The 20,113-nt window shown below is 40.3% G+C and overlaps 1 protein-coding gene across 1 annotated transcript in view; it reads left to right on the top strand.

Moving 5' to 3' along the window:
* unc13a (unc-13 homolog A (C. elegans)) overlaps nucleotides 1-20,113 on the top strand; it is a 44,763-nt gene that overhangs the window by 17,171 nt on the left and 7,479 nt on the right. The window contains exons 13-40 of the mRNA XM_061033411.1: nucleotides 151-197; nucleotides 381-459; nucleotides 1,452-1,526; nucleotides 1,624-1,843; nucleotides 2,589-2,816; nucleotides 3,086-3,227; nucleotides 4,033-4,202; nucleotides 4,378-4,493; nucleotides 5,637-5,800; nucleotides 5,888-6,041; nucleotides 6,502-6,570; nucleotides 6,979-7,068; nucleotides 7,250-7,384; nucleotides 8,559-8,692; nucleotides 8,899-8,984; nucleotides 9,620-9,746; nucleotides 9,849-9,945; nucleotides 10,743-10,886; nucleotides 11,027-11,104; nucleotides 11,272-11,349; nucleotides 11,557-11,645; nucleotides 11,764-11,910; nucleotides 12,139-12,262; nucleotides 15,514-15,543; nucleotides 16,928-16,984; nucleotides 17,125-17,205; nucleotides 17,742-17,889; nucleotides 18,638-18,694. Coding sequence (XP_060889394.1) covers nucleotides 151-197; nucleotides 381-459; nucleotides 1,452-1,526; nucleotides 1,624-1,843; nucleotides 2,589-2,816; nucleotides 3,086-3,227; nucleotides 4,033-4,202; nucleotides 4,378-4,493; nucleotides 5,637-5,800; nucleotides 5,888-6,041; nucleotides 6,502-6,570; nucleotides 6,979-7,068; nucleotides 7,250-7,384; nucleotides 8,559-8,692; nucleotides 8,899-8,984; nucleotides 9,620-9,746; nucleotides 9,849-9,945; nucleotides 10,743-10,886; nucleotides 11,027-11,104; nucleotides 11,272-11,349; nucleotides 11,557-11,645; nucleotides 11,764-11,910; nucleotides 12,139-12,262; nucleotides 15,514-15,543; nucleotides 16,928-16,984; nucleotides 17,125-17,205; nucleotides 17,742-17,889; nucleotides 18,638-18,694 — 3,166 coding nt within the window. The remainder of the gene's footprint in view (nucleotides 1-150; nucleotides 198-380; nucleotides 460-1,451; nucleotides 1,527-1,623; nucleotides 1,844-2,588; nucleotides 2,817-3,085; nucleotides 3,228-4,032; nucleotides 4,203-4,377; nucleotides 4,494-5,636; nucleotides 5,801-5,887; nucleotides 6,042-6,501; nucleotides 6,571-6,978; nucleotides 7,069-7,249; nucleotides 7,385-8,558; nucleotides 8,693-8,898; nucleotides 8,985-9,619; nucleotides 9,747-9,848; nucleotides 9,946-10,742; nucleotides 10,887-11,026; nucleotides 11,105-11,271; nucleotides 11,350-11,556; nucleotides 11,646-11,763; nucleotides 11,911-12,138; nucleotides 12,263-15,513; nucleotides 15,544-16,927; nucleotides 16,985-17,124; nucleotides 17,206-17,741; nucleotides 17,890-18,637; nucleotides 18,695-20,113) is intronic.

Genomic DNA, 20,113 nt, shown 5'->3' with positions numbered 1-20,113 from the left:
ATACACTTGGACCCACCATGAAACAGTTCTTTTTGAAGTGTATCTATTTTCTGTTCTTTATATAAAGGACCATTTAAAACATATGCTATGGTATGGCTCTTATGGCTACTTTCCTGCCTGTCTTAACATCACATCTCTCTTTTTCTCCAGGCCAGAGGGGAAAATGTTGGCATTGCCAAATTGCTGTTATCAGCAGGGTAAGTAACCATGACGCCGTTACTACTACGGTCATTAACGATCTATAACTTAACAACCAAGAGGAAAGCCAATTGCTTCAAAGTCAAAATACATGTATTGTCTATTGATTAATTGTGCTGTGGTCCTGGTAGCAGAATAAATAGCTGCTGTTGAATCCTACTCTGTGCATGTTTTGCCTGCAGAATGGGTGGCGCTCTGTATAGTATTGACAGCATGCCAGACCTCAGGAAGAGGAAAGCTATGCCTCTGGTCAGAGATCTGGTAAGTTTCTGTTCATAATCTCTTTTTATTCCAGCCATCCCGCAGCTCAGCAACAGCACCTTTCATCTGTTAAACCCCCTTCTGATTCTCTGCTTTCCTTTTTGATCTTTTTCTCTTCACTTTTAATCTCCTCCTGACTCCTCTTTCTTCTCTCTTTTGGCCCACTGCACTGCATCCCCAGACATTCTCATTCCCCTAATTTTAGAGGTTGACAGGGTGAGCTGCAGGGCTGATAGACCACTGGCAAAGCCAGAGGTTATCTCTGATTGACACTGATGTCTGCAAGATACTGTCATAACACACCTTTCAATGACCTATACTGCCATCATTCCCATCCCTCCACAAAACTGCCTCATTAGGAATAAGAGTGTGGGGAGGATAAATCTGTAACCTAATGAAACAAGTCACTTTATATCTTGAACAATTACACTGCCAGGACAAATGTAACACATTTGTCAATGTGTTAAAGGGACAGGAGACTCACATTGAAGTCATTTCTAACATTTGATAAAAATTAGAATATGGATGGACACACATAGTGTACACGTACATGTTTCAGCTTTTCAAAAAGACACTGACATGTTTTATCTGTAAGAGGCTGATGGAACTTAAATTAATTGCCCAGCAAAGCGTCATTCCAATATGTAGTACTGTTTACTGTGCTGTTTGCAGCTGTGATTTTCATTTACAGTAACTATAGTATACTCACAAAAAAGTCATCATTTCTCAACATCTCTTTTGTATTTTAATTTTGTGTGAAGAGACCTCCTCCTCTTTGCCTTTTTTTAACTGATATCTCTTCCTTCTTCTCTACACCTTCACTACACTGCCGCAGGCTATGGTAAGTAGCATACATTTATTGAATGATTGTTTAACCGCAAATTGATAACCGTCAAGGCGCAGAACCTAACGTTTCAGCTATCACCTTTGAACTATTCAGAGCAATATTTTCAGACATCAATAGGCTATTACACATTGTCTATTTTTCTTAGTCTTTAGTTCAGAGCTCCAGGAAAGCAGGCATAACCTCAGCGCTCACGTCCAGCACCCTTCATAACGAAGAACTGGTCAGTCCTCCTTTCAAATATTAAGTCAACTCATTCTAAAAGTCACACACACAACAGTTTTCTAACCCTGCACTTCTCCCCCAATGTACTTCTGTAGAAGAGTCATGTCTACAAGAAGACTCTCCAGGCCCTCATATATCCCATCTCCTGCACCACCCCTCACAATTTTGAGGTGTGGACGGCCACCACACCCACTTACTGCTACGAGTGTGAGGGACTGCTTTGGGGTATCGCCCGTCAGGGTATGCGCTGTACCGAGTGTGGAGTCAAATGCCACGAGAAGTGCCAAGATCTACTCAATGCTGACTGTCTGCAAAGTAAGCAAAATGTCTTGACAAAATTACCATTATTACCATTATTCACCAAATCTTTTAATAGTTTGGCTGGCTAAAAAAAAATACATTATTATTTATATATACAGTATATATATATATATATATATATATATTATTTTAATCAGGCAACTAGTAGTCTTGATTTAGAAACCTAGTAACAGCTGTGAGATGTTATCTTAGCCTAACATAAATAAACACTATAAGCAATACTGTGGAGCAGCTAGCATCTATCCATCCATTTTCTTCCGCTTATCTTATCAACGACAAATTCGATCATCAATCTTTGGACTAGAGTGCTCACACTTATGAACACCCTTATGATCGAACATGGAGTGTGTTATAGCCAATTCATGACTATCACAGAAGTCCAATAATATGACACTCGGGTTGAGAATGGGCAGGTTGTTCCTCCCAATACCCCCTGTATTTTCATTTTCTTTGTTTTCTTGACTGGATATTAAAAAGACATTGTGGATATTAAAAGCCATTTGTCTGTTTTTGGCATCCACCTCCTCTTCCATTCGTCTTTGAGTCAGCGTTTTATAGCTCTGCACGTGTCAGCCTCTCATTCATGATTTATAGCTAAGATTTTTATTACCTGCACAATCTTCATCTCTGCTCTGTATTTCAGATAAATACATGTTGAAATGTATAATCCACTCAAAAGATGCCCACTTCAGCGTGCGTGTTTATGTCATATCCTCTCCCTTATTTTCATCCTAAACAGGAGCGGCAGAGAAGAGCTCCAAACACGGTGCGGAGGATCGAACCCAGAACATCATCATGGTTCTCAAAGACCGGATGAAGATCAGAGAGAGGAACAAACCTGAGATCTTTGAGCTCATTCAGGAGGTGTTCTCCATCGTCAAAGCAACCCATGTCACCTACATGAAGCAGATCAAACAGAGCGTACTGGATGGCACTTCGAAATGGTCAGCCAAGATCTGCATCACAGGTGAGAATGGGGTCAAAATTAGCATCGTACAGTAGCTTTGAAAAGAGCTGGCAAGCACTGTCAGGTGTTTGTGTCTATAAAAAGAGACAAGCTGGCGTTCGTATGAAAAGAGCACAGGTGGTGTTTGTGGGGCAGTAGTACAGAAGGTCAGGTGATTTAAGAGGCATCTGTTTACATACACACACACACACACACACACACACACACACACACACACACACACACACACACATACATACAGGAGCTGACAATCTTTTGCTTCCTCCTAGTGTTGTGTGCCCAGGGTTTACAAGCCAAGGATAAAACAGGTTCAAGTGATCCATATGTCACCGTCCAGGTGGGAAAGACCAAAAAGAGGACCAAGACCATTTACGGAAACCTCAACCCTGTGTGGGAGGAGACCTTCAACTTGTGAGTCAAGATCATTTAGAAAAAAATGTGAAAATGTGTCAAGGAATTTGGCATCAAATAATGATTATTTTCATTACAGGTTCATATTTAGGTCACGATGCCAGTCCAATTGATTTAGGTCTTTGCCAACAGAATATTACATAGAGGAGGAAAATAATAATCACATATTAAAGGGCCCTAGGTCATATCTCTGACGTGCTTGTTATGGGGAAAAAAAGTCAAAACCTCTATAATTGTAGCCTTTATTAACAGAAAATAGTGAAAGATAGCAAAAAGTTTTACGTGCTATATGTGCGGCTCTTTGGCTTGAAAAGTTTCCATATTTTTTTATCAAACCTCTTAAAAACACTGCTGCTTTATACTGTATAAAATATTGGGGCAGCTGTGGCTCAGTGGTGGAGTAGGTCGTCTTGTAACCAGAATTTCGGGGGTTGAACCCAAGCTCCTGAAGTCACGTCGATAGGCAAGACACTGAACTCTAAATCTCTGCGTCATTGGCTTGTGAATGTGTATAAATGAAACTAGGTAACGGTGATGGACACTTTACATCGCAGCCTCTGAATGTCACATGCGTTTAAAAAGTGCTTTGAGTCGTCAGAAGACTAGAAAAGAGCTATAAAAGCTCAAGTTCGTTTACCATCTTTTTTTATTTCTGTTGATCAGAACCGTGTATAGCTTTTTTTTCTTTTTACACTCTTGACATTTAGGGAGTCATAATTAAAATCCGACTGGTCTTCTTGGCTACCTGTCAATATGAATGCTATGTTTGGTAGCTGTCACTGACTCTATGCTTCTTTCTGTTCAGTGAATGTCACAACTCCTCAGACCGCATCAAGGTGAGGGTGTGGGACGAGGACGACGACATCAAGTCTCGAGTAAAGCAAAAGTTTAAACGGGAGTCAGACGACTTCCTCGGTCAAACTATCATTGAAGTCCGCACACTGAGCGGAGAGATGGACGTCTGGTACAATCTGGGTCAGTTTGATTTAAAGTCTGTGTCACTTGTATTTTATTGATACCGCAGCTTCTCACTGCCATGATATTTTAATTTTACTTTACAGTCACAAGACTGTCATAACATCTCTGATTCAGATGTTTTTCAGCAGCATTCTAGGTAACCGTGTTGCTTCATGCCTTGTTGTCTTCACAGACAAGCGTACTGACAAATCAGCTGTGTCTGGAGCTATTCGCATGCACATCAATGTAGAGATCAAAGGAGAGGAGACAGTCGCCCCATATCATGTTCAGTACACTTGTTTACATGAGGTAAGTTCCCTTAACTGTATTTGGACAGGCAGAGAGTAACACATTGTGTAATGTAAGCATTTCAATTGCTCAACAAATTGTATCTTACAGGCCACACAAAACCTTTTAACAGATGTTTCCTCTGAAAGTGACATTAGTCCTTTTTACAGGTTATAGTTATTTCTGTACTTTTACTCTACGTTCCAATCTGAAGTGCTCTGTGGTAACTTCACTGTTGGTTTGCAAAAAAAAAGACAACATGCTCAAAATAATTCAAATCACTGTCTTTGTCTCAAATATATACAATATATATACATGCATGTCTAGATGGCAGATTAGGTATTTGTCTTAAACATTTAACACAGGAACTTTTCATTTACTTTACTAAAGTACAGTTCCACCACTGTGTGTCTTTTAGAGTGTCTACCTCTATCCAAAGTCTTCCCAATACCAAACAAACAAATTTGCGTGACTGATTCTTGGCTCCAAAATGTATCCGTTCCAAATTAAACTTCAGTTAATACTCTGTGATGTTTGCTTTGCTCTCATAATATAAAGACCACTTCCAGACAGTACACACATTACTACTCTGGCTCTTAGTGGGACACTCTGCTGATTGATTGTCAACCAATCACAGTGCACTTGGGTGCAGAAATTACTCAGCCCATTACTTAACTGGGCATATTAGCTGATCCTAAACAGACAAATGGTCGCCTTTATGGCTGCACATGAGTAGTCATAAACCTCACAGTGAACTCTTAATGTTTTACAGCACTTTATGGTTGAGTAGTCAAGACAGCAGCGCGTGTTGGCCTCATAATGAAGTTTAATTGTTATTTGTGTAGGACGGCCATTTAAAGGTTATTGGATCAGAAGTTGCAATCTGCTCTGTTTAGTACTATACAACATAGAAACTTTGATTAAAGCTTCAGAAGCCAAATTCTTTTGTAATAATAGAATTGTAAAGCTGCCTTAAACTTCCTGAAACATCCCTGGTCACTCACGCTATCGAAATGATTACATCTGTGTTCCCTAACCACAATCATATGAACCTACAGTTGCTATTTTTACTCTTTTATTTTAGTTTATTATTCATGTTTGACTCTTTTTTTGTGTACATCTCCTTTAATTCTCCCTCTATCTTTACCCTTTTCCTCTTTGTAGAACCTCTTCCACTTCGTGACAGATATTCAGAACAATGGTGTGGTGAAGATCCCTGATGCTAAAGGGGACGATGCATGGAAGGTCTATTTCGAGGAGACTCCCCAGGAGATTGTTGATGAGTTTGCCATGCGCTATGGAGTGGAGTCCATCTACCAGGCCATGACGTATGTCACTGTCTGACTTCAGAATGGGAAATAAAGCATTAAGTAAAATGTTTTGTGTTTGATTAAATCTTCTTCCCTCTTTTGCAGTCACTTTGCCTGCCTGTCGTCTAAGTACATGTGCCCAGGTGTGCCTGCAGTGATGAGTACACTTCTAGCCAACATCAATGCCTACTACGCTCACACAACCCAGGCAACAAACAACGTCTCTGCCTCCGACCGCTTTGCTGCTTCTAACTTTGGGGTGAGTCACCCCTGAAATGCTTTAAAAAAAAGATTATTTATGAGGCTTTTTGACCTTTATTTAGATAGAAAATACTATAGAGAGACTGGAAATGTAGGATGGGGGGGGGGATAGGGGGGTGGGTTGAAATGCACCATACAATATCAGGATCAGGAGTCAAATCTGCAACAACGACTGTAGCCTTGGTTTACAGGCTGCTTTTTCTACCAGTTGAGCTAATCCCTTGTCCCCCAATGCAGAAACATTTAACAGTATTGTAAATGAAAAGATGCCGCAGTCATGAGCATTAAAAACAAAATGACAAAATCTAAATGTCCTTAAAGATGGAAGTGCAATGTTGCACTTTGTTAATAAAAAGTTGTTTCGAACTTACTTGCAAATGTTTTAACTTTCTTTCTACCCTGGTACTCAATAGCTGATGTTAAAATCTATTGCCCTGTCTGTGTTTTAATCCCTACAGAAAGAGCGATTTGTCAAGCTTCTCGACCAGCTTCACAACTCTCTGAGGATTGACCTGTCCATGTACAGAGTAAGACTGCGCTCCAACTGACTGTTTGAACTCGTGTTATCTTAAGAAACGTTTTTAGTAGATGACAACTGATACAGGCTGGATAGTTATAATGCATAGCAACATATTAAATCCACACAGCTTTGTGTTCTTTGTATCTTAGGTCTCTCTTTTCTTCCTTATGATCTCTCTCTGTAATAAACAATAAAAAAAAAAACTAAATGGTGTGATTGTAATTAAATTCACATCTCCTCTGAAATGGACACAGACACATTCAGGAAACACTGCACACCCACACAGGAACAACTGTGCCACCAAACCAGAGTTGTATTGGCAGGGGAAATTGTGTTACCTTGCTGCCAACATACACAAACACACACTGGACAAACATGGATGTACTGTAATTTGTGTTTCGTTGTCTTAATGCAGAACAACTTCCCTGCCAGCAGTCCTGAGAGGCTGCAGGACCTCAAATCCACTGTGGACCTTCTCACCAGTATCACCTTCTTCAGAATGAAGGTACCATCCCTTCCTTAAATATCATGCACTACACCAACATGTCTCATATATAGGATGTAATGAAATAAAAGCACACATTCATAATAGGTTTTTTTACTGAAGACATTTCTGCTGTAGTTTTGTACATTATTTGTAGTGTGAGTTGGTTCCACCTCCTCTTTTTTAATGTTTGTGATTTCAGGTCCAAGAGCTTCAGTCTCCACCCAGAGCCAGTCAGGTAGTGAAGGATTGTGTCAAAGCCTGTCTCAACTCCACCTACGAGTACATCTTCAATAACTGCCATGAGCTGTACAGCCGCGAGTACCAGACAGACCCGGTAAGCAGCAGCAGTCTATTCAATATCTGTGTAGGTGTGAATGAATGAATCTTTCTTTCTTCTTTTGCCCCTCACAACATTTTTCATCTTTCAGTTTGCTTTATTGGCATCACTATAATAGAGTACAGTATACCCAGTGGCTGTGTGAGCAGAACAGATACTTGAAAAAAGAGATAAAGACACAGGAATGGATTGTGGATTGCTGGAGAGTCCACTGATGAAAGAAAAATCAAGTTGTTGATCAGAGCATCCTTTAATCTGACACTTATATTGGCTGCTTGGTACCGCAAAGAAATTGGGTTTACTTTTTATTTTCCCACAAATATAGTATCTTATTCCAACAGGACATTTGCCATTTTTAATAAATTAGTCAGTGTATTTTCTGGTTGTAATTTGGCTCTCTCTCTATGAGGGAAAAGAGACTGCCTAACTCCTAACTCACCAACATGTTTGACTCAGCATCAGAGTTTTGAAATTGGTGTACCTTTTTACTTAATTTCTCCTGTTGTTTAAATTGCCTTGAAGCATTTCAATCCCTAGGCCTGTCTTTGGTGAGTTCTTATCATCCTCTCAGTCTGGATAGTCCAGGCTTTCCCATCCATCACTTCTGCTTGGGAGTTCAACAAGAACTTCTACAAGTTGTTATGAGTCCTCATTAAGGCTCCATCCAGACTCCCATTCTGAATTTCAAATACGTATACTTTGCTCTGAATAAAAAATTTCATCCTAAGGGATGTTGCTATATTTTGGTGAAATATCCCAAAGTTCATTCTTCATTCTTCAACCCCTGTGGTGCTCAGCTTAGGTTTTTTTCTTTTTCTTCCAGTACATCTTTAGCTATTTCAAAGAAGTCATCCAGACAGTTGACATTCTGAGTCTGTTTAAATCACTTTGAGCAGCAAACACTGAATATGTATGAGACGACAAATTCCAAACACAGTGGAGATTCCAGACCTAAAAAGTATCTGCCTCAGATGCTAGCTTTCACCCAATGGTCTTACAATTTACCATCGATTCCTTTGCTTGCAAGATTGAGCAATTCATTATTTTATCCATCATGTACGTACAGGTTTAGTATGTGCAGCATTGCTTAATATTTATATTATGATGAGGACATGGTTGGGCTAAACTTGCCATAAAAAGAGTTTAATTAGTTGTTTCTCTGCTTTTCCAGGCCAAACCAGGTCCTGTGCCTCCAGAAGAACAGGGACCAAGCATCAAGAATCTGGATTTTTGGTCCAAACTCATCACACTTATCGTTTCTATTATTGAGGAGGACAAAAACTCCTACACTCCCTGCCTAAACCAGTATGTCTGCTGCACATTTGACCTAAGTTTTCTCTCTGCTTTTCTCTAAAACCTCTCTTCTTGTATTACATTTTCTTTAAATTACATTCAAATGTCTATAGTATTCACCCTATATATGCTCCTTAAACTATACCTGAAGGCTCTCATGTTCTTGTTCAGTTTCAAATATCCTTCACATATTATTACTCCTCCTCTTCTACATCTAGATTTCCTCAGGAGCTCAACGTGGGTAAAATCAGCGCTGAAGTGATGTGGAATCTGTTTGCTCAGGATATGAAGTATGCAATGGAGGGTGAGTGAAAGTCACTGATTTTCTTGAAATCTGATCGGACCAAGCCTTGAAGAAGTACTAAAGACATGCTAAGTGCAATTTTGTGGTTCAGGGATTAGCTCTAATGACCAAATACATGCAGACACAATGCAGTATGCAACCCATCAGTAGTTCATAATGATATATGGAGGGGTGAGGTGATGTGTTTCCATTTCATTGTCAAAACATCAGCTGAAGGTATTGTAATGATGTTATCATTTTAAGCATATGTATGAAAATGAATGATCATTTGTAATATGTATTAGGTCGGAGATAATTGACCTAGATAGTAGTTTTAGGAGTAGCCTTAAGTTTTGTTAAAGAACCAAAGACAAGACAGTTTCAGTTTAAATGATACAGTCACAATGCATCAGTCATTAAAAGATAAAAACACAGATGTGTAAGAGTACGTCTCCAAAGGGAAATTCTTGCTTGCATAGGAAATCATCGCCTATAGTCTTCTGTTAGACAATATGTGCCTCTGGGAACAGATGCTTATTTCTTTGCAATCCAGGTGAAGCCAGTGGTAAACGTTAAATAACTGTATAGCCTAGACACCAGGAATTAAATTTGCCCTTCATTCTTCAGACATGTGTCTTCTTTATTCTATCTCTCAGAACATGAAAAAAATCGTTTTTGCAAGAGTGCCGATTACATGAACCTGCACTTCAAAGTCAAGTGGCTGTACAACGAGTACTGCAAAGACCTGCCCTTCTTCAAGAGCAGAGTGCCTGAATATCCTGCGTGAGTAACAACTAGCCCAACACAGTTTGGCAACATCAGTCTAATACTGAGAACAGAAAACATAAATCAAAGAAAACCATGTATATTTTCTGCGTTTTATAGGTGGTTTGAGCCATTTGTCATTCAGTGGCTGGATGAAAACGAGGAGGTGTCTCGGGACTTTCTGCATGGTGCTTTGGAGAGAGACAAAAAAGATGGGGTAAAAGTTTCCAACTCTTCTTCTACTTATCACTCCTTCACTCCCCTGGCAAAGCTGAGTCGCTGTTGTTGTTCAGGCAGAATTACTGTAATCCATCCTTTGTACTCCCTCTGTCACACTCAAAGTTATCAGGCAGAGTTTCCTCCTCCCTTCTGCTCTGCCTCCCACACTCCCCCCCCCCCTGCCTCTCTTGCACTCTTCAAAGGCTGCAAAGAAGCAGCATGGACACACTGCAGAGCAGACACAAACTCAAAGCAGGAAGTGTGTTTGAAACATCTTCTTAGGCCAGCCGACGTGCTTCATCATTATAAAACAACCCTTAAGTAGTTTAAAGAAGCTTGCAGGCGACATGCTCGTAGGCAAGGAGGGCAAGAACTGTGTGACAGCAGGATATTGTGAATTAATGGCCTTATTCCAGAGTTTTGATTGCAGGAAAGCTGTCCTCACCTCATTATCCAGACTCCCCAGAGGAGCACCTTTACACTCACCTCAGGCCTTAGGGAAAGGCGCTAACCTGCCAATTACAGATAGACTGACAGGGACACTCACATGTCATCAGATGCCTGTCTCACTTTGTGTATGGCTAGTTAACTCTTGGCCATGTGAGGCTATGTCCATGTGATCAGAGATATCAAAGTTTGAGTTTGATATGGTGGCTAGTAATCCATCTATGTGGTCTGATGTGCCTGGAGGTCACACCTTGTTAGTCTCTCTTTTGTCAAAGCCTCTCACCTGCTACCCTTATGAATAACAATGATTTGCTTTTTAACTTCTCTTCCACCTTTTCTGCCCTACAGTTTCAGATCACATCAGAACATGCTCTGTTCTCCTGTTCAGTGGTGGATGTGTTTTCCCAGCTGAACCAGAGCTTTGAGATCATCAGGAAGCTTGAGTGTCCGGATCCACAGATCGTAGGACACTACATGAAGAGATTTGCAAAGGTAGATTAAAGAAAATATCAAAAGTCTTAAAGACTTAGTATACTACAAAGGATGTCTTAAACTTGAAGAGCAGGTGTCAACAAAATATCATAATTCAGAAAAATAATGACCTGTTTGTCTTTCTTTTTTTTTCTCTCCAGACTATCAGCAATGTACTCCTGTCCTATGCTGATATCCTCTCAAAGTGTTTCCCTAACTATATCAACATGGAGAAAGTGGTGAGTAGCTGAAGACTTAGAAGAAACTTAGGTCAGCTAGATCCATTAAAAAAACTGTTTATCAGCTCTCAGTTTAAGACTGTTGTTATAGATATATATCCATGGCCCATGTAAGAATGATGTCTTTGCATACTGTGCACTTTAGATATTTGTCTTTCTGTCCTCAGCCCTGCATCCTGATCAACAACATCCAACAGCTGAGAGTTCAGCTGGAGAAGATGTTTGAAGCCATGGGAGGAAAAGATGTGAGTCAATTATAACCCATTTTTATTCTCACTCTAGTTCCAACTCCACAGTGTGATTGTTCAGTGCCGAGTTTTAAGTCTGTATTGTGACTCAGCTGCCTAGTTCAGCCTATGTTCCTAATTCACATGTATCTTTGATGTCATTGCTATTGATCCCCCTGCCCAATAACTTCAACCAGCTTTGTGTATCTTAATTTTCGACTGTAGCTTTGTGTGGAGGCCAGCGATATCCTGAAAGATCTGCAGGTTAAACTCAACAATGTCATGGATGATCTCAGCAGGATCTTCTCTGTCAGGTAGAAACACAGAGACCTACAAAGTCATTTAGTTATAAGCAGACATGAATGTAATGTGAATGAAATCAGACTTTTAGTACATTATTCAATGAGATGTTCTTCAACTTTTACACCCTAGCTTCCAGCCTCACATAGAGGAGAATGTGAAGCAGATGGGAGACATCTTGGCCCAGGTGAAAGGGACCACAAATGTGGGAAACGCCAGCAGTGTGGCCCAAGATGCTGACAATGTCCTGCAGCCCATCATGGAGTTCCTGGACAGCAAGTGAGGCAGTCTACCCTTTTAGTGGAGCCTAAAGGGGGTGGTTTTTTTAAATTTTAAACCTATATATGTATATATAGGTTATAATGATTTAAAGTAACCACCCTCTTTTTTACTAAGTCTCCTGTTGTCTTTAAGCTCTGGATTTTTCTTCAGGTAACACAATTTCCCCCCTTTCTGCTGCATATTATTCATCACTCCCCGCTCTCTTCTGTCTCCCCCTCCTGCCAGCCTGACTTTGTTTGCTAAGATCTGTGAGAAGACTGTACTGAAACGTGTGTTGAAGGAGCTGTGGAAGCTGGTGATGAACACGATGGAGAAGACCATCGTTCTGCCGCCACTTACAGACCAAACGGTGAGAGATCTCACGCCTACATATATACAGACATACATCCAAACTAATTTACAGAATAATAATGATAAGCTACACGTGCTGTTTTGGCACTCATTGATGACTTTGCCTGCCTGTGTAAACACAGCTATACAAACAATTAGGATCTCTTTTACCTTTATGAGTACAGCAAGTAATGTAGAAAGTAGGACAAAATGTTCAACATGAAACATACAAAAACCCACACATGAACAAAGACACACTCACACCTCCAACTGCCAAGGCAGCATCAAAGGAAAGAGGAGGAGGAGGTGGAGAATGAGAGAAGGGAATACAAAAGCAGACATTTTGTGTGTCGTTACTAAAGATGGCCCTCTAAAAACACAAAAGACCAAACTGCTTCTGCATCACATTGACATGGCATCCAATCCACGTCTTAACCCCTACACATATTTGACAACACTTCTAGAGCCCCCATTCATCCAAACTATCCAGATCAAGGGTTTGATGAAAAATCAATATAAAAGGATTGCACCATATCATTCTAACACCAGCTCATGGCTGCTCTCCAGCATGTCAGCCAACAATTATTTGGAGATTCCTGATGTATGAGTAACTCACTACAGAGTGGCAGATTTTTTTGCCCAGAGCATCTGGCCCAATTCCAAAAAGAGCTGTACATTTCGGAAAGCAGCCTTCCTGTTTTCTTTTGTTTTGGATATATGTGTTCTTATTTGTGTTTGGTTATTGACTAAAGAGCCTCATATCACTGTTAATAATGTTATAACTAATCTCTGATTTCAGTATGTAGTGTACCCAATGAGCCCCTGTCCAAAAGATTTTATTTAGTTATCAAAAATTAAAAAACTAAAAAGACTGTACATTATGAATGTCTGAAATTGTCCCATATTGCTATCTAGAAAAGTAATTTTTGTTCACGTTTTGTGGAAGAAAAGAAAAGTCCACTTCCCCTTTCCTGCCTTCCTTACATATTTAAATCCAGGCTTTAGCGTGCTACCAATTCGTCAACATCCCTCCCTCCAAACTTGTGTAATAGTTTTTACTGATGTGGGGCTCTTTGCAGCTTGACTGACCCTTTTCTCTGGTTGTTGTTGTTGTTGTGATTACTATTACATCCTGCTCCCACCGCTCTCCCTCCACAGATGATTGTAAGTACAGCACTCCTGCGTGTGTGTCTGTCTGTCCGTCAAACGGTGGTTGGTTCTCTGCTATATGTGGCTGCGATCTTCCCCTGTTTTTTACCCGTCATCACACCCACTCCCTCTCACCTCTCTGACCTGTCACATCTGTCCCTCCCCTCTCCTCTCCTCTCCTCCCCTCTCCTCTCCTCTCCTCTCCTCCCCTCTCCTCTCCTCTCCTCTCCTCTCTTCTCCTCTCCTCTCCTCCCCTCTCCTCTCCTCTCCTCTCCTCTCCTCCACCACTGTCCCTCCTTTGAGAAGACAGAAGCATGGTGCATTCCTGACTGGTTCTGATAGGTCCTTCACCCCTGCAACAATCCAATCAAAGCCCCCCCCCCACCCCACCCCCCCACCCCCTCTCTTCTTCTGTGTCTTCTTCCTGAACACTCTCCACAAACTGGAAGTGGTACTCCTCTCTTTGCGCCTGATGTTGCCTTGTTTCTTCTCATGCCTTGTGTCCCTTTACTAAGATTGTGGTGGGGCGACTCTGATCTCTCGGTGGCTTGGTATCTGGTGTCCTGCCCCACCTCCAGCCCCCTCCCCTTTTACCTCTATCCTATCCAAACCTTTTCCACCTGTTTGAATTGTGTCCTGCCCCTCCCCCCACTGCCCACTGTGGGTTTGTTGCTTGCATCTGATCTTTTTTAACACTGAAATCTTCTTTCAGTATACTGTACAACACTGTACTGTATGTCTCTACAGACCTGTCATGTTGGTCTGACTCGGTTTGGTTTAATTTTCTGTTGTTTCTATCATGATTGTATAATGCTGGCATTGGTTCTCATGCACAAAATGGCTTTTTGACAAAAAGTCATTGGTTTGAACAGATGACGGTCAGAAAGGGTAAATTATAAAGCTCTTATGCAAGTGACGATTTTTAAATTGTAAATAATGAATGATAAAATCAGCTGTGTTATAATTGACTCATAAAGGTTTAATGCAACAAGATTTAATTAAGTCATTTTAGAGTAATCTGTGTTTATCTATAGTGTGGCTAAAAGTACATAAAAATAGTGGAGCCACAGAGGAAGCTATATTTAGTTTATTTCTAAACTAACCAGGTTGATTTCTGCGTTTCAGGTAAAATTATATTTGATTTCTTGTATTTTATTTATGTTATATAAAGACCAAAGTCAAGCTCAACTAGTGTTGGAGAAAGTACAAGTACTCCTTTAATAAAAGCATAATCATTTATTATTAAATATTACATAACTACAGTCATTGAGTACATGTACTTTTGATAGGGAAATGTTGAGTTGAATTCTGCCACATTTATTTGTCAAAGGTGTTACTGATACAAGAATCTATCGCATAGAGCTTTAACTGAATTGCATTTGATTTTTTTCAGAGTTTAAACAATTTTTAAACAAATAGTTTGTGCACTTAAGGTGTATTTAAGGTTATACTTCGATTTTCCTTCTTTACAAGAGTTGTATAAGAAGATTGATAACCATTCTCAAAAATAATTTATCACATATGAGAAGAACAAGGTTAGCCTAAAGAGCAAGAGCCTGAAGTTGATTATGTTAGCTTAGATTACGTAGTTTTAGCTATATGTTTGTGAGTAAGAGTAAGAGCTACGGATATTTGGATGTACCAGTGGATAACACCAGGTGAGCTGTTTACCCCTGTATTCATCCATATAGCCTACTAAGCTTAGCTAATCATCTCTCGGCTAAAGACCTCACAGTGCAATTATCTTCCCCCTTTAATGCTGAGCAATGTCTTCATTAAGTTATTTTTGAGAAATTTTTAATGTATTTATTAATATTTTTTTTACATTTCTATAACATACATCCTGTCAGCATGAATATTGTTCTTTGCCTGACAAACAGCAATTATTAAACTTGATTTTCTTTTTTGTGATAAGGCACAAAACCTGTAGTTGCTGCTTTGGAGGGGAGGCTAATTGAAAGAACTGAAAGGAGTTGACATCTTTGGGAGTTAGAATTTACATTTTGTAAAAAGCAACATTTTTGACATTTGATTGCATATCTTCATCTATCCAATCGGAGTGTAGTCACACTGCAGGGACTGGTCATTGTTTGAAGTATTAACCACATGCTCTCTTTCCAGGGGAGGCTGAAGAATGCTTCTCACAGTGATGTAAGGACTAAAACCCTTTAGATCAATGTGTCGTGTCTCTCTCCTTTATGTCCTCTCTCTGTGTCTTCGTCTTTCTCCCTCAGCTCGCCAAAGAAACAAAGCAGTGGAAATATCGATTTTTCACTTTTGTTTTCACACATAATTCCTCTATAGTGCTGTTTATATGCTGTGAAATGCTGCACCAGTGGCTGCCCACACTCCCAGCCTCACCACAGGCCATACACTCTAAACAACATGTAGACATTTGCAGCTAAAATGCACCACAAAACATAGGTCAAGTAGTTCATTACTCACTTGATTTTACCTGATTTTTTAAAACAACATGCTCTCCTGTTACGTGATTCCTTTAGACAGTGCTGCAAACATAACAGATGGAGAATAGGGCGGGGATTAGCTGCATTTCTTGATGCCGGTTGTATGTCTGAGCTTAATGTTGCAAAACTGCAAGCAAGTGGCGGTTTGACCTCCAGTAAATGGGACATTTTACCACAAAAATATGCTTGTAGGGTCAGAATATTGTGCAGTAGGAATACATTTTCATCACAGCATGTTCTGCAACAGCATAAAACAACACAGGGGAGGGTGGCCGGATACATTTTACATAACCCTATTTCTTATCTAACTGAACTTCAAGTATCTTAAACACAACTTACATTAATAGACACATTACAGTTTCATGAGTGCACACTAATGTAATGTTTCAAATAGAACAGATCACTTACTCTCAGAAATTCATTCACGTATTTTGTTTAATTTGATGGCTTTTTTGTGTTGTTTTAAAAAACCTTTTCAACCTACCTGGGTAGGCGTTGCATATTTCATTATAAAAGCATATTTCACGTCTGAGGCTGAAGTCATAGATTTTTGAAGGTTCTTACAGCAGCACTTCCTGAAGTATTCTCTTACCAGAGTTTTGCATTAGGCTGGACTTCAATGAATTGCTGCAACTGCTTGCACCACAGTGCAAATGTAAAGCTGCAGTGTGTATGTATGAGTGTGTGCCTGCACGAGGGAGTGCATGAGTATGTGTTCTTTCTACGAGCTGAGCCACTTTCCCTTCTCTTTGTACTGAAATGTCTTACTGTGTGTGTGTGTGTGTGTGTGTGTGTGTGTGTGTGTGTGTGTGTGTGTGTGTGTGTGTGGAGTTGTGCATCGAAGTGTGATGTTTTAAAATGAATACAAACACAGATACATGTGGTAAAAACACTTAGAGGAAAAAGTACCTTGACATCGGCTTAGAGAGAGTGTTTATGAATGTGTGTGTCAGAAACGTCGCCGTCCTGTGTGTGACACTAAACCGTTCACATGCTTCTCAACAGCGTCACGATAATAATAGTTTTCTCTCTCTTCTCCTGTCTACCTTTCGTCTATCTGTCACTTTCAGGGCACTCAGCTCATCTTTAATGCTGCCAAGGAGCTGGGACAGCTGTCCAAGCTGAAGGTATGATATGTTTTCACACCGTTAATCCTCTGGGATGGGCATCAGTGCTTCAGATCTCTGATTGTTTAGAATGTTAGACAGGCCGTATGAATGGAAAAAGTGGTAAACTTGGTGTGTTCTCCTCTTTTTGTCACCCTCAGGAGCACATGGTTCGTGAGGAAGCTAAAGCACTCTCCCCTAAGCAGTGTGCTGTGATAGAGCTGGCCCTGGATACCATCAAGGTACAATCTCACTTTTACTTTCACTTTCAATTCGGTCTCGGTTTTAGTTGTCAGACATGCTTTTTTTGATGTGGTCAATTTTCAGCTTAAATCATTGATTTGTCCTTGTGGTTAGATGCTCATAAATATTGAGACCATCCAAACAAGAAACATGACATGTTTGGCCTGTTTTCTGATTGAGTTAGAGGGTTCAGCATTAATAGCTAATGAGGAAAAAAACTGCATAACTTGTTCATTTTAGGCTGCAACAAACAGTGCATTGATATTTTTTTATATGTACTTTCCATAATTTAGTATTTTTTCTGCTTTTACAGCTGTATTTGCATCTTCATCAAAGTATTTCAATTTGTTTCTTTCAAGTATAACAAGCTCTGGAAGGACAATGATTATATCCTAATCCTTTAACATTTATTTTTCATAACAGAAATATTTGCTCAGGCAAAGGTGATAGATTTGCAGCTCTCAAATCAAGATCCCTTTTCCAGGAATTGTTGAAGTAAGTTTGATGTAATCTAATTTGTCCGTCTCTCTGTTAGCAATATTTCCATGCTGGTGGTGTTGGTCTGAAGAAGACTTTCCTGGAGAAGAGTCCTGACCTCTTGTCGCTCCACTACGCTCTGTCGCTCTACACTCAAGCTACAGACAAACTCATTAAGACCTTTGTCCAGTCACAGACCTCACAAGGTAACCTTTACTCTTCTGTTTCCCTGTCTTTGGGATACTTCTGATTCTCTCTATTTCAAGTATCTTCCTTTTTTCTAAGCTAACATCAGTTTCTTGATTCGGATCATTAAATCAACATTTGTTGCTCTGCTTACTCAGAGGAGCTTCTCCGCTTAGTGTCTCCCACCCCTCTGTGGACGTCGAGGTTTCCCAAATGCTCATCTCTATATCCTGAAAATATCTCACATGCTTTGTAGAGCATGAAGTCGATGCTGCGGATACATAATAGTTTCTCTCTTCTCAGAAATGCTGAGTCTCCTGGTAGCCAGCCTCTGGAAACACAGAGACTACTCTTTAAATGATCTGACAGATATTTGCAATGAAAGAATAAATATCTACCCAGTCTTTTTCTCTTACCGCTCAGCCTCGATCCTACAGTCAGATGGCTACTTAACAGCCATCATCTCTTGGGATGACAGTTTAAAATTTAATTAGCAGAATTCAGTGGAGTTTATGGAGTGAGACGTTTTTTCCGGCAGTGGATCTGTTTGAGATATGCATGTTGCAGGATTATGCAGCAGTTAGGAGGAAAGAAATGTGATAAAAAAAAAAGATTGAAATAACGATTTTGCAACCTCACTTTCTCCCAACTTTAGGGCTACAATTCATAAATGTCGGTGTGTTTTTCTTCTTTCTATGAACCTCATGTCTCTACGTGTTTTCTTCTTTCTCTGTCCACTCCCTCCTCTCTGTCCCATCTGTGGGTCAGTGTTCGGCGGGAAGGGGGTCAGGTTCACCACTAGTGAGGATGTTTACCCAGAAAAGGGTATGTGGCACTCAGGCTCAGGACCTGAGACATCCAGGACTACAACAAAAAAAACCTCCAAAACCAAAGCCCAAACTCCCTCTACCCTCCACTCCCAACCATGTGCATCCTGAAACTCCCCCTGCCTGCTCAAACTCATCCCAGCAGACAAATGCAACGCACTAACTGAACATACTCTCTCTCTATCTCTGCATTCTTTGTTCGCGCACACATTTTGTACATGCCTATCACAACAATAAGAACATAGACTTCATGCATTCATGCATGTAATGTACACACTGATGTCTGATTGTATGGAGCTGCACCGAATACATACGACAATGACTGTATGTATGAGCAGACACTGAAGCATGATGTGCTGACATCAGACAAAAAAAGACGACAGTGCATTAAAGTGTGGAAGAATCCTGATCCAGCATGATGTCACACAGAGGCCTGAGCGCTGAGCAGGCTTGTGTGTGTGCGTGTGCGTGTGCGTGTGTGAGTGTGTCTGTGCGTGCGAGCGAGCGTATGTGTGTATAAGGCGGAGCAATTGACTGATCAAAGCAAATGTGTCTGAGTAAAATCGTCCTTAAAGCAGAAACCCGGTGTATCAGTGAGGATACACAAAGAGGCAATCCCCCATGATTCCCCCTCTCCGGCTTTGCCTGAAATGTAAGACAGTGATGAAGAGGGTGAGGATTATGATGAAGATGGCTGTTGGCTCAGTTTGTCTGGGAGGGCTCCCTGTCCTTGCCTGCTCTGTAATCACACACAAACACAGTAAGAGATGGACAAACACATCCACACAGCTCCCACGTGCAGGGCTGCTCTCCCTACAGGAATGATGAGAAAGGGTGCTCAACTCATCCTCCCTCCACAGATTAAACCAATCACAAGCCATCCCTCAGGTCAGGTGGTTTGATTTCTGTCACTTTAGCTAAGGATCAAAAAGATCTGACTCTTAGTCACTAAAATTTGCACAGGATGAGGCACAAACTATAGCTCAGCTTAAGTGACTGTTAAAGTAGTCGAAAATCAGATGAACCTATCGATGATTTCAGCAGACTTTCTTTCTTTCTTCTCCTTTTGGATCGAATCACTTACAGAACATTTCCTGACAGAACAATAGTCTAACAAAAAGCCTGAATGTTCAGTTCTTGATTTTAAATATCGACTTTTCATGTCAGAATTGATAAACGTTCTAGGCCGACATTTCTTTACAGTTTCCTTTCTAAAAACAATCCCTTCAACAATTTGAAATCAACTTCTTCAGTATTCCAAAGCTTGCAGTTGCCTTTTTGAAGGCAAAATTAAAACCATCCAAAACTCTCTACTCCCTCATTTTGTTCAATTTTATTCAGATTAAGTATAGGTCAACATTTCCATTTTGAAACTCACTTTCTTATTGAATTCAGCTTATGCTCTTACTCTGCTCTC

This window comes from Labrus mixtus, chromosome 3 (genome assembly GCF_963584025.1).
Source record: "Labrus mixtus chromosome 3, fLabMix1.1, whole genome shotgun sequence".
NCBI lineage: Eukaryota > Metazoa > Chordata > Actinopteri > Labriformes > Labridae > Labrus > Labrus mixtus.
The sequence above is the reverse complement of the archived record's forward strand: the minus strand, read 5'-3'. Positions and strand labels throughout refer to the sequence as shown.